Genomic DNA, 13,618 nt, shown 5'->3' on the forward strand with positions numbered 1-13,618 from the left:
ATCTGCTGGTTGAAGGAGAGACGCAGCGGCCAAAGACCAGAAACTGGCTGATCAATGGACCTCTAACATATCAGATTCACCGAGTTTCTGGAACAGCACATGGTTGCAGGCAGAGGGGCTATTTGTACCAATTATATAAATACAAAATGTAAAATAATCGAATTATACATATGGTTAAAAATTTGGTTTAATATGTTTTACTAAACAAAAATTATCTTAGTTTTAATTAGTGAAGAACTACGTAGGGTCTATATGGTGACCAAGAGAATGAGTGGAAATAGCGAATTTCTTATCGTCCCTTAGAATTTACACTATTTACAAAGAATATTTGTTCTCTATGGTTCCTAAACATTCTTTAAAATTTAAGGAATAATATACTAGAATTGTTTCTTATCAAATTAAGAGAGGAATAAATTTTCCTTCTGCGGAGGTGTACTTAAGCGCTAGTCGGGTTCCATTCGGAGTGTCCAGATTACCTGGATTATCAAAAAAAAAAAATTCCTCTTGTTTTATTCATTTTCATTTATTTCCTTCATATTCCTTATATTTCTTTAATAGTTATCATTTAGAGCCGTAGGCAAACGCGTAATTCAAAGAAATAATTTATGTGAACAAAATAATAACTTAAATTAAAATAATAAAAACATATTACATATATTGTCACTTAATTTTCACACCATATAACTATTTTACTAAATAAAAAAATCTTTCCATTTTTATTTGTTTATAGAATCAGTTAGGTATAGACATTGGAGTACCCATTCAGGTACGGATTGTTTCTTTCAAGTATCAGATTCTTTGGGGTTCTGAAATTAGGCCCGTTTGGATATTATAAATTTATGTGTGGGTTTCGAATTGGATCCTACGGGTTTAGATAATTCGGTTCTGATGTATAGGAACCTAAAAACATCCAAATAAATAATGTATCTGAAACGGGTTCAGAATATTTGTACCAAAAATAACTACATTACCTAATTCAATCCGAATCTTTTGAATTAGTTATATGGCGACACATCTAAAATATATAGCACTATGAAAAATAAATATCAATTTATAAAGACGTAAGAACCAGATGAAGTTCTAGTAATAGTTATTAGTCCTTACTATATTTCCAAAAATTGTCAAAATGACTTTTTAACACGGAAATTTATTTTGATGGTGATGCAAGAGTTATTAATCATTATCATATTTCAAAAGCTTGGCAAAATCTGAATTTTTATAAGGAAAATTATACATATCACAATTATGTTATAGTTTACATTAAAAATGATATAAATTTATTAGTCACTACAATATCTTAAAAGTTTTGAATTTTTTTTTTTATAAAAGAAAGTGTACATATCAATATTAGGTTGATATTATGTCACATTTTTCATTTAGACACATCATATTTTTTATTAAACAATGTTATAGTTTTTTTTATTGAGAATGAACATGGAGAAATAAGCAAATCATTTATCAGATAATGTTTAGCGGATGATGGTACACTATCTAAACTCACAGATATAGTTAAGTCCTACAAAGTATCTAAGCAACAACTTGTACAAACCCAAGATTCTTCTGGCGAAAAAGTTTATGACTTTGAGATAATGACATATCCTAGTTAGCTCACAGAGAATGGTAAGTAGTGATGATTATCAGCTTATATCCTCAGTTAAAAATAATAAAAATAAACTTTTTGGTCAAAAAATAATAAAAATGATAAAATTGGAATTTACTTGATTGAGGTAGAAGCTTACTATTCAAAGCTGCTCTTTTCGAAGATTCGCAGTTTCTTGCGAGTATTTTTTTTTTTAGTAATCATGTTAAATTCATATCATTTTTAAGAGTTAAAATGTTGCTTAGCAATTTATTTGAGCGACAACACAAACATAAAACAACCAATTACAAAAGAACTTAAAAAAGACAGACAAAAAACATAAGCAGAAACAGGGGAGAACTCAAAGCGGCCCTGTGCAGGCAAAGAAGAATTGCAGGAGAGATGGCTGGAGTGTTGGCGAAGGTTTGATGGAGAGGAGCCTGTCCCTGATTTGACGATCCACTGCTGCACGCACGGAGAGAGCAGGTGATACCTGTGAAGTGAAAATCCTCTTGTTCCTCTCTTTCCATATCAAGTAAATGGATGATTGAAACATGAGCTTTATGATGCACCGAGCTGAGCTTATCAGCATTTGCATCCCGATTTGGAGGTGTTATGGTTGTCAAGTGAAACTGGAGTGATTCAACTTGAGGAGACCATGCTGCTGGTAAATTCCATTCTCCACCTGCGGTTGCGTCAGCCACTGATGCTGTAAACCTAAGACGTAGCTGTCGTGGACCAGTGGCTCCAACAAAGTGCAGAAACCTTATTTTACTAGGACAAGTGATATTTATAAAGAATAATAAGAACATAAATCAAAATTACAATACCGAAATAAAAGAATAAAGAATCGAGATGGTTAATCTCTTTCCTTAAATCTTTAAGTCCCCCATAGTGTGACGGTTTCATAGCGCTCAGATTCCGAGGATCTATCGAACCTAATTTTGTGTTGTACTCTCAGACTCAAAATAAATAAATAAATAAATACTAGCATAACTATTCTGAGTGAAAGAATTGTTTCTTAATTGTATGAATGTGTGTTCTAGAGAATATGACTTGCTTCCCTTTTATAATCAACTAAAAGGGTCCAACACTAAGTCATAAGTGGAGCATTGAATCACGTCAAATGTCATAAAGAATATTGATTCCTTTTGACCATTTTCATAACGTTAACATTCAAGAAAAGATATTGTAAATTTGACTAAATCAAACACCAATAACATTTTATTTAATGGGTTATATTTTATATGAAAACAAACATATAAAATTTTCATGAATAAGATTGAAGTATAAATCCACATTCAAACCCAAATATTCATTGTGAGACATTTGCTTGGTTTTATACTTAGCCAAATCTAAAGTTTTATAAATTATAAAACTCTCACATTGGATCTTCATTTCTCATTCACAAAAACTCTTATTTTGACAAGTAGTTACACTACTTCATAGTGTCGACAGCTATTCCGACGAACGTCTTCGGCCGGAATCTTACCGAAAATAGTCTAAAACCATTTCGTCAAAAAACGAGTTCCAACAATCCTCCACATGAATAGAAATGACTCTATACACTAGACGACTCGAAAAACTTGACTTCCTAGACAAGACTCGACAAGACTCAACTAAGGACTTTTGAGAGTACAAAGAAAAATCCATTGCATGATGAGTTGGTAGCAAATTTTCAGCCTTGAACTAGTCTTTGTTAATAGCTATCGGATTTACTCGGCCAGGAAGTGGCCATGATGTCTTGAACCTCTTGGGCTTTGGTGTAAACCTAGACAATAGCTATAACACAACTTCATTCTCTAACAGAACTAGGTTCTCTATTGTGTTCATTTTTGCCGTGAAAGTGGTTAATAGCTATCGGATTTACTCGGCCAGGAAGTGGCCATGATGTCTTGAACCTCTTGGGCTTTGGTGTAAACCTAGACAATAGCTATAACACAACTTCATTCTCTAACAGAACTAGGTTCTCTATTGTGTTCATTTTGGCCGTGAACAATCCTGATAATCATGAGTGAACTTAGAGAATATAGTCTTTCCTTCATTCTCCTAGAAACGGCCCCATTTCACACTCACAAGGTGATTTTCCATTAGCTTTGTTTAGAAGAGTATCATGTACTACTCCACTCATATCTCAAAGCTATGGACACAAATCATTAAAAGCTAATGCTTATCATTTATTCCTTACATGTAGCACTGCTTAATCATCATAGGAGCTGGGTATAGACCGAAGTCTTATAGTGCTTTGGGCAGATTTAGTTTGACTTAGTTGTCTTCTTGAACCTATTTCTTGGGATCTCCAGTCAGTTAGGTAGAGTTACCGCCAAACCTCATCTTAATTCACAGGCTACCCATTCCTTTAGATGATATAACAATTTGATCTCATGACACACCTTTAATAAAATGATCCTAGGTTGCCATCACAGTGAACATAATCTCTTGAGATTAGCCGATATCAATTGTCCAATGATTTTTGTCATCTTTTTTTAAAGATACAATTAACCATTATACACAAAACTCAGTGTATGACACTAGTTTTTTTTTTTTTAAATCATATTGTGATAACTATCACTAAGTTATTTTGGCCTCTTGCCAACAACTTTATATGGTAAGCAAAGCTTCCCTCACATTTCTTGAGATAACTCAAAATATGCATATTTGCATTTAACATCTCTTAAGAGTTTAAAAAGTTAATTTACAATCCCTTTAGATTTAAATGAATAAAAAGCAATTTTGAAAATTATTACAATTTGGTTCAGCTTAGTTGGGATCATTGATAGTTCGGTTCAGGTTTTGATACCGTTTAAATGATGTAAAAAAAAATTAAATTTTTTCAAAAAAAAAAAAAAAATTATTACAATTTTCTTATAAAATGTATTTCACTCTTAGAAATTCACATTTTACATACAACTATTTTCAGAGCTCTCTCAAGTTGATTTGTAAATCCAACTTATGTATGATTTGAATTTTTCCAAAATATATTTTTGTTTTTTAGAAAATATACATATCATTACAAGATATTATTTTTACCATCAAAAACACCATTCTATATAGTTATTCTCAACCACATTGACTTTAGAAACTATAATACACGTGTCAGTTTCTTATACATTGGTCTGAAAATTGTCATTATTTTTGCATGGGATCAAAATAATCGAGGTCATCGATTCTCTGTCATTAGTCCTATGCATATAGCACTAGGCACTAACATAACAATCTGATAAACATCAGAATTTGGTATAATCAGACGTGGCAGACCACTACCAACTTAAAGCGTCGACTCCCTAGATTTGTAACCAATAACACTTACGTGTTAATAGAATATAGACATTTCAATAAACATCAAAATTCCAATCTATATAACACACGAGATTGTAAGTGGCAGACCATTCTCAAATTGAGATGTCGACTCACCATACATACCCGTTCTCTCAAATGTTCAACATATATATATGTTCAGTTTAGCCGTTACGTACAAGCGATTGCATGCAGTCAATCTAAATTAATATTAACCAGCTCATATAAAATTAATAAATTAAATATGCAGTTAATAAAAATGACTAAACAACCAAAAAAAAAACATATGAACCAGAACCTTAAAATCAGTAAAGCAAGTCAAAGCATTAACATGCACTATGACTAGTAACGTTTTCTTAATCACCTTCAAGAGGTAGTATTATTTTTGCAAAAAAGGAATGCATTTTTTTTTTCAGAAAACATTTTTTCAAGTTGAAAACAGTGTAAACTAAACCAATGCTTTAAATGCCTTACAACTTTCTCTCTCTGTTCTCTACTAGAAAACTTTAATCGTCATAGTTCGTCTACCATATTTCTTTTTGTTTTTTGAATGTACATATTCGATCTACAGATCGATCTTCTGTTTCCGGTTGCGGATCCTACTTTCGCTTGGCAATTTTTGGTGTGTTTTCGTTCAACCAAATCAGAGCTGTTCTCTGATTTTGCGTTGATACTTTCTCTCTTCATGCAAAATCTAATCGCTAAATCCCGGAACTTATGTTCGTCTTATGGTGCAAGCCGAGTGCTAGATCTCTTCCATGGGGGCGTAATCGTATCTTCCTGTAAAGATATGGTAGGAAGTGGCCCCCTTTGGTTGAAGAATCGAAGGTGTTGGATTCGTCTGGTTGATTTGAAGCAGATTAAGTAAAGTTAGGGTTTCCTTGAAACGTCCTGACATATGATCTGTTTTTAGATCCATCGGATTTTCCCAGGAGTTAAAGATCGGCGACCACTCTGAGATCAAACTATAAGAACCGGCGAGCTTTGTGTGAGGGTTTCAAGGTAGATTCGAAGGAAGCGGTGGAGCTCATGCGTCTTATCCGAAACGTTTGCCGGAGAGATGATCGGAAGATAGACCGCCGGTGAGAAGATTGAAGTCGAGTCGAGAAACTTCTTGTCGTTTCATTACTCAATCCAATAGTTAACACGTGTATCCACGTGTTTGTTTAGGAGGTGTTATTGGTTTATATATTTTGATTGATTTAGAAATCCATATAGTATTTATAAATTCAAGTAAAATATGCAAATCCGGAGGTTTTCTCTTGGATTTGAGTCTTTGTATTTTTAACTAAAAAAATCCAAACAAATCCATTCAAATCCATTATAAAATCAAATATATTAGTAAATCCGTACGATTGAATAACACTGATACATAATTTATTAATCATTAAACCAATAACACATGATTTTAATACATATTTGAAAATCATAGAACCAATAACACTAGGTTTAGTTCGGATTTTCAAATCTATTAAAATACAACAACCAATAACCCCTACTTAATTTTGAAGTTGTCCTCTTTTGTTTTGTAATCAAGTTATAAAATGAGTTGTAATAGGCCTTCGAGTTACCTTGTTTGGGCTATAAGCCTTTAATAGAAATGTTGACAAAAAAAAAAAACCAATGCTTTAAACAAGTCAAGTCAAACCAAAATCAAATACTTAAACTGACAGACTTGTTTTTCTTTTAATTTTGTTAATTTCTGCAATTTAATAAAATCAAATCAAAACACTCAACAAACGCATAGTATGATTCGGATCAGAGCAGTCAACAACTAGCGATCCATGATCATAACTCTTTCTCCTTCTGAATACCTGTATTTTCATAGTACTTCTAACAAATATCAGAATTAGTAAGAGAAATTGATTTTAAAGTATTTTAACTCAGAAACAACTCTAAAAAATAGAGAATAATCTGATTGAATCGAATGATTTTCCATCATAATCATTTCTTCAATTCCGATCCAGCACCTTTTTGTTGATATTGATGGATCTGTTCTTAAAAAACTTTTAACAAATATCAGTATTGTTAGTGCAAAAGCATAAACAGTATTTAAAGATTTAAGAGTATAGGAACCTTATTTTACTACCATAGGACAACTGATATTTGTAAAGAATAATAAGAACATAAATTAAAATTACAATATCGAAATAAAGGAAGAAAGAAGAATTGCAGAGTCGAGATGGTTAATCTATTTCCTTAAATCTTTAAACGTCCCGTAGTGTTACGGTTTCATAGCGCTCAGATTCCCGAGATACAACTATAACATTGTTTCTGTTTACCATCACCGAAAAACAGAATCTATCGAACCTTTTGTGTCGTACTCTCAGACTAAAAAAAAAAGAAAATACTAGCATAACTATTCTGAGTGGGAGAATTGTGTCTTGATTGCATGAATGTGTGTTCTAGAGAATATGACTTGCTTCCCTTTTTTTTTTTTTGACATCAACTTGCTTCCTTTTTATAATCAACTAAAAGGGTCCAACACTAAGTCATAAATGGACCATTGAATCACGTCAAATGTCATAAAGAATATTCATTCCTTTTGACCATTTTCATAACGTTAACATTCAAGAAAAGATATTGTAAATTTGACTAAATCAAACACCAATAACAATTTCTTTAATGAGTTATATTTTATATGAAAACAAACATATAAAATTTTCATGAATAAGATTTAAGTATAAATCCACATTCAAACCCAAATATTCATTGAGACATTTTGCTAGGTTTTATACTTAGCCAAATCTAAAGTTTTATAAATTATAAAACTGTCACATTGGATCTCCATTTCTCATTCACAACAACTCTTATTTTGATAAGTAGTTACACTACTTCATAGTGTTTACGGTTATTCTGCCGAACGTCTTCGTCCGGAATCTTACCGAAAATGGTCTAAAACCATTTCGTCAAAAAACGAGTTCCAACACAAAGTCAATTAGAAGACCCCGATCATTCCAAGAGTCAAACCAGAACATAGCAGTTTGGCCATTTCCCACTTCAGGAAATCGACCAACATATCTTTGATTTGGATCATACTTCTAACAGTTTTAGATAGTCCAGGAGAGTCTTCCATAATCCAAAATGGCTTCCTGTGAAACACGTTTGTCTTCAGCCAACTAACCCAAAGAGACCTTATATTTGTAAACAGGTTCCACACATGCTTAAGTCTGAAAACCATCTCAAACTCTTCCAGCAATCTGATACCCAAACCACCTTCCTTCTTAGGCTTACATATGTCTTTCCAAGCTACGCCTCTCTAGCAGATGAAGACTTGTTTTTCCATAAAATTGCTGCACAAAGAGAGTCTATTTTGGCATAGAACAACTTTGGCAAGACAAACACAGAGCTCCAGAAATTGACTTTTCCATAAATCACCGAGGTGATCAACCTTATTTGCGAATATCTTTATTTTTATATGGTAGTTTCTTTAAAATACTATTATTTACGAATTATTCTGCTAATAAACGTCACGATAGTTAAGTATGGTTTTGTCAGATGTCTTGAGTAATAACTAATAAGAATAGTATGTCTCGCAAGAATGTATAGAGGCGATTTCTTGAGAGAATTTTGAGGAATTTCCAGAGAAAATCAAATGGCAACGACGAAGCTTCAAGCTCTCTGGAATCACCCAGCAGGACCTAAGACAAGTCAGTCCGATCGAATACTTTACTTTGTTTTCCTAGCGTTGACTTTTTAGATTCTTGCTCTCTGTGAGACTTTGATCATCGACTTTTTGATTATTAAGCGATGCATAATTTTTTTTTGTATTTTCCTTTATAAACGAGTTTCTCTCTGCATCAGTTCAAAGTTTTGAACCTAATGATGTATTGATAATTGATATGTCATATGTTGCTATGAACCTTGACTATGTAGAAATCTTGATTGATGGTATACCCTTTCCTCGAATATAGGTTTGATGATATCTTGATAATATCCTGAGTTTTAATTGAGGGCTTCCTCCAAAAAAATGCACTTTAAACCATCTCTAATAACTTGATTTTATATCAATATGCAACATCGAAATCGCGTGTATTTCTTAAGTGGATTCTAATTTTAATCAAGAAAATGCATACATCGGTTAGTTTGATCACAACCTGAATTGTTAAATTGTTTTGTGATAATTTCAGTTCATTTCTGGGCTCCAACTTTCAAGTGGGGTATAAGCATTGCTAACATTGTAGACTTTCAGAAACCTCCGGAGACACTTTCATACCCTCAACAAATGGGTATATACTCTTCTTATGTCCTTCATGTTCTTGTGTCCGGCTCTGTATTTCTTTACTCTGTATAGTCTCTTACAGCTTTCTTCTATGTTCATATAATTCCTCATATCACTTTGATTATGCCTCTATCTTCTGTATGCTCTCTATATTGTTCAGTGATCACAACCACTGGACTCATTTGGTCACGCTACAGCACTGTAGTCACTCCGGTATGATGGCTTTTAAGACTCCTGATGGTATCTATATATATTTACATTTTTTTTCCTTTGCTCATGTTCTAAATCGTTAGTGGATGACTAGCAATATCATCGGTTGGGTATCTTGTATAGTATGTTAACTATAATAATAATAATAAAAGTAAGTTATGAATGAAATTTTAAGAACAAAGAAAATTGAACCATTCTTAACTTGACACTAACTTTAAGAGTTTCTCATAACTGTTTGGGAGTATTTCAAGCAATATACTTTTCTTGTTTTCTTTCTTTGTTTTTTACTCTTTTTTAATGTAAAGAACTTATGAGAGATTCAACAAGATACGCCGCCTACTAATTATTCTCTTATGATTTTGTTATTACAGAAAAACTGGAATCTTTTTAGCGTTAGTCTTGCTACTGCAGCGACGGGTGTATACCAACTTACTCGTAAAATCAAGTAAGATTTGCATTAACAATCCTTTCTTCTAATGGACAAAGCTTGATTGCAACTTACATCATGGTTTCAAACTTCACGAATGAGGCTAATACCTTTTGTTTTTCTTTGTGGTTTACAGACACGATTATGCATCTGAAACAGGCCATGTTGTTGCCAAAGAATGACGATGATGAAGCCATTGTGATTCTTAAATAAATAAATAAAGATTATTCAAAGATATCATCATGTCAACGCTTGCTTTTGTACGATGACTGTATTAGTTTCCCACACACTTTATTACAGTTCCTTCATCTTATCTGGAGTCTGAACCACAAGAAGAACATCAAACTGACACAAACTAGAGCGTCTTGGAGAGTCAAAGCGTTGCTTCAAGACTTCGAGGTGGTGCTTCTCTCCATCAGACACATTCAAACGTAGAACAAGATTCTTGAGTGATGTCGCGTTGCCTAGAAAGTATCTAACCACTTCCTCTTCTCTTGCTTTCTCCGTGATCGGGCTTTCAATATCAACATATTCAAGAGAAGATACCAAACAAAAAGACAGCACTTTCGAAAAACTATTTACCACTGCCTCTAAATTATTACCCTTAACCAGTTTCTGCAACCACATAAAAATTGACAAAACAAAACCAAAAAAAAATTAATAAGCAGATGAACAAACAAAAAAAAAAATAATAAGCAGATGAACAAACAAAAAAAAACTTTCTTGGGTAAGAAGTTTCAAAGTTTAAAGCAAAAGTCATTACCAAGGTCAAGTGTCTTAGATTCGGGCAGCTCTCAAGAACGAAGGGTAGTAACTCAAAAGAGTACTCTAACCAAGTAGTAGCACGCAGACGGCTCAAGTTACGAAATTTAGGTAGTGGGTTCATGCCCTGGAGACAATAGATTAACTGCAAGCAAAGAGAAAAAGTCAATATAAGAGAGAGAGAGAGAGAGAGAGAGAGAGAGAGAGAGAGAGAGAGAATAGATTAGAGCTTTGGCCTAAGTTTGATAACATACCCCAAGAGTATACCATGAGAGTGTCATATCTTTTACGGCTGAAAAATTATTGATCAGATAATAGATGATATTTCTTTCGGAAAAGTCATAATCCTTCGGCTCAAAGACAACCTCAATGTCAACCTTGACATGGTCACTCAAGCCTCGGCGTATCAAGAACCACATCGTGAGGAAATATAACATGTTCTAAGCACATAACCTTGAGACAAGGTAAGGAAAGAGACTCAAAATCATTCAGCTTTACGGAATAGAGCTTTAAGGATACCAGTGCCTCACACACGGGAAGGGTTAAGGGTATCTCAGTGTCCTTATAACACACGACTTAAAAAATATGTTGAATCTTGTGCTTGGTTACTTTATCAAGGCATGGCTCATAAAGAGAGGCATCTTTGTCAGAGTCATCTTGTTCAATAATGCATAGCTTGAATTCACTCAAGCTCTTGAAATTTAGAAGAAACTCGTTGATGAAATCCACACACACTTTGTCACTTGGGAAATCTGAGCTCACTAAATCTAAACTAGGAACCCACTTCCAGAGACCTCTCCATCTGGAAGACAAAACACTTGTACAAACAGCTTCCTTAGTCGTAAGAAAGCTGAGTATATGACATAGCAAGGAGTCAGGTAATAAGCTTATTCTATCTTTCCATATGCTTGCACTCTCTTCAAGTGACATTTGTAAGAGACCCAACCTGATATTACAAAAAAACGTTATCACAAATTCAAGATATAATAATTGGAAACCCTAACTTTTTTTTTTTTTTTGGCTGACCAAAAGCTAACAAACCCTAAGTGTCAAATAATAATGCAAAATCATTAGTAGGATCGTCAAAAAAAAAAATTATTGACGTATCATTCATCAGATTGGTGAAGTGGAAACTAACAAGTTACGGACTGCGGAATATCGACCGTTCCAGACTTCAAGCGTAGAAGAACTTGCCGCCGGTTCTGTAATACTTTTATCAGTGGATCCAAACTTCTTGATTGTGAGTGTCAACATTTTTATAAGAAATTTAGTTGCCCATTCATCGTAGGGTGAAATAGTCTTGCGCTCTGTATCGGTGTTTGCTTCCGTTATAGACATCTTCCACAGATAAGATCAAAGAACAAGCGGAGACATGAAAGAAGGCTAGAGTACCAGACACGAAATAACTTCGACTCTATTCTGAATAGCTTGAATATGGGACTTGACCTAACTTAATGTATTTATTTATACAGCTCTATACAAGGCCGGTATTGGGCTAGCGCCCGTCAGCCAGGGTTTAGGCGCAAGATTTATATATATATATATTGTAAAAACACCAAACTTCAAAGGATCTAAGGGCTTCTAATGATTTTAGAAAAATAAGAAAAATACAAAATTAAGAGAAAGAATATCCATAAGTTCTTGATTAAGTCTCTGAAATTAAGATTTAACTTAGGGTTTGTTAGCTTGATTAGAAAAAATAGTTTAATTAAGACTAACTTTGTGATAACGTTTAATTAGAAAGAATATCCATAAGTTCTCTGATTTAATTTCAGAGATTTAACTAAGGTAGAATCTAATTAGTTTAATTATTTAATTTTAATTAAAATTTAATAATTTACTTATAAGATCTTAAAATAATACTCCATTCGTTTCACTTTATTTGTCGTTTTAGACTTATGCACACTGATTAAGAAAACATTTAATTTTGTACATTTTCAAAATAAAAACATCATTACCCATACATCTAACCATATTTCAACCAATAAAAAAATAAAAAAAAAAATCTTATTAATAAATGTTGCATTGAAATCATAAAACAACACTTATTTTGAAACAAAAATTTTCGACATTTAAATTGAAATTGGGAGTAATATTTTGGTGTTAATAACTTTCTTTCAAGAACTCATGCGTTAACGTTGCTTTAATCTTAAACTATCTCAAACATAAAAATATTAATAATCTAAATTTAAGTTAATAAATAATTAAATTTTAAATCATTAAATAAGCTCAGCAAATCAGAAAGTAACGCATGTAACTAAGTCTAAATTTTTTTTGTTGGAGTTCTGATTCAAGAACTTTTTTTTTCTTTTTCTTTCTACTTTTCATAATTCTTTTTAGTTAAATAATCATTATATATTCTTACATTTTTTTATCGACTAATAATTGCATTAATAATAGAAAGAAAGGGGCTCAGCCCAAACCATGGCCATTACGGATTCAAGTTGAAAAGAGGAGCCTACGGCAGACGAAGGATTACGAAGAACCGACTTCGAAAACAAATCAGCTCTCATATTTTTTTATCGAAATACGAAAGAGAAAGAGATAGATGAAAACAAAGCTGTGAAGGCTTTGATATCAACTACAATACCAAAGATCTGGCACTAACGAGCGTATGATTGTCCGTAAAAACCGATAGACTTTCAAGACCGATAGAGATTGCATGTCGGAGGCTTGATCTACAGGCGAGGACTTCTGCTATAAGAAGGGAGAACTTTTATAGGCGAGGGCTTCTGCTTGAGATACTCTTACATAATTGTTTAAATATCTCCATTGGGGTTGCCTTTATAATATACTAGGTGATGATCCGCGCCCTGGATGAATGGATTAAAAGACATTATAAATTTTAATCTATAACTACTGAAAAGGTTAAAAGAAAAAGTGGCATATTATACAAGGTATAAATTAGCAGAAGTAACGTTTGATATACAGATTAATGAAAAAAAAAACAATTTGGGATTGAAAATTAACTGGAGTTTTCAGTCAAAAAAAGTTTACTCGAATATTCGGGTAATGATAATCTTATTATGGTCGAGAAACGGTAATTTTCCTATTATCTAAGTTGTATCGTTATATTTTATTAAAATTATACTGGTTCCGGGGTATATAAAGATTGTAAAAG

General features: G+C 32.9%; 1 protein-coding gene and 1 pseudogene across 1 annotated transcript; one reads left to right on the forward strand and one right to left on the reverse strand.

Annotated features, from left to right (window-relative positions):
- Window positions 1-8,307: 8,307 nt before the first annotated feature.
- LOC106316514 (mitochondrial pyruvate carrier 3) lies at window positions 8,308-10,032 on the forward strand. Its single transcript, XM_013754417.1, has 5 exons — window positions 8,308-8,526; window positions 9,007-9,105; window positions 9,259-9,311; window positions 9,680-9,753; window positions 9,872-10,032. Exons 1-5 carry the CDS (start codon window positions 8,472-8,474, stop codon window positions 9,915-9,917), a joined length of 327 nt encoding a protein of 108 aa, XP_013609871.1. The 5' UTR covers window positions 8,308-8,471; the 3' UTR covers window positions 9,918-10,032.
- Window positions 10,019-11,835, reverse strand: LOC106316515 (annotated as a pseudogene).
- Between the last annotated feature and the right edge of the window lie 1,783 nt (window positions 11,836-13,618).

Source organism: Brassica oleracea, chromosome C9, assembly GCF_000695525.1.
Source record: "Brassica oleracea var. oleracea cultivar TO1000 chromosome C9, BOL, whole genome shotgun sequence".
NCBI lineage: Eukaryota > Viridiplantae > Streptophyta > Magnoliopsida > Brassicales > Brassicaceae > Brassica > Brassica oleracea.

What these genes read in the sequence shown, in the direction of transcription:
- LOC106316514 (XM_013754417.1), top strand. Translation starts at nt 8,472, where the DNA reads ATGGCAACGACGAAGCTTCAAGCTCTCTGGAATCACCCAGCAGGACCT. An exon ending in TTCATACCCTCAACAAATGG is followed by an intron (nt 9,106 to 9,258) that starts GTATATACTCTT and finishes TATATTGTTCAG; the next exon opens with TGATCACAACCACTGGACTC. An exon ending in ACAGCACTGTAGTCACTCCG is followed by an intron (nt 9,312 to 9,679) that starts GTATGATGGCTT and finishes TTGTTATTACAG; the next exon opens with AAAAACTGGAATCTTTTTAG.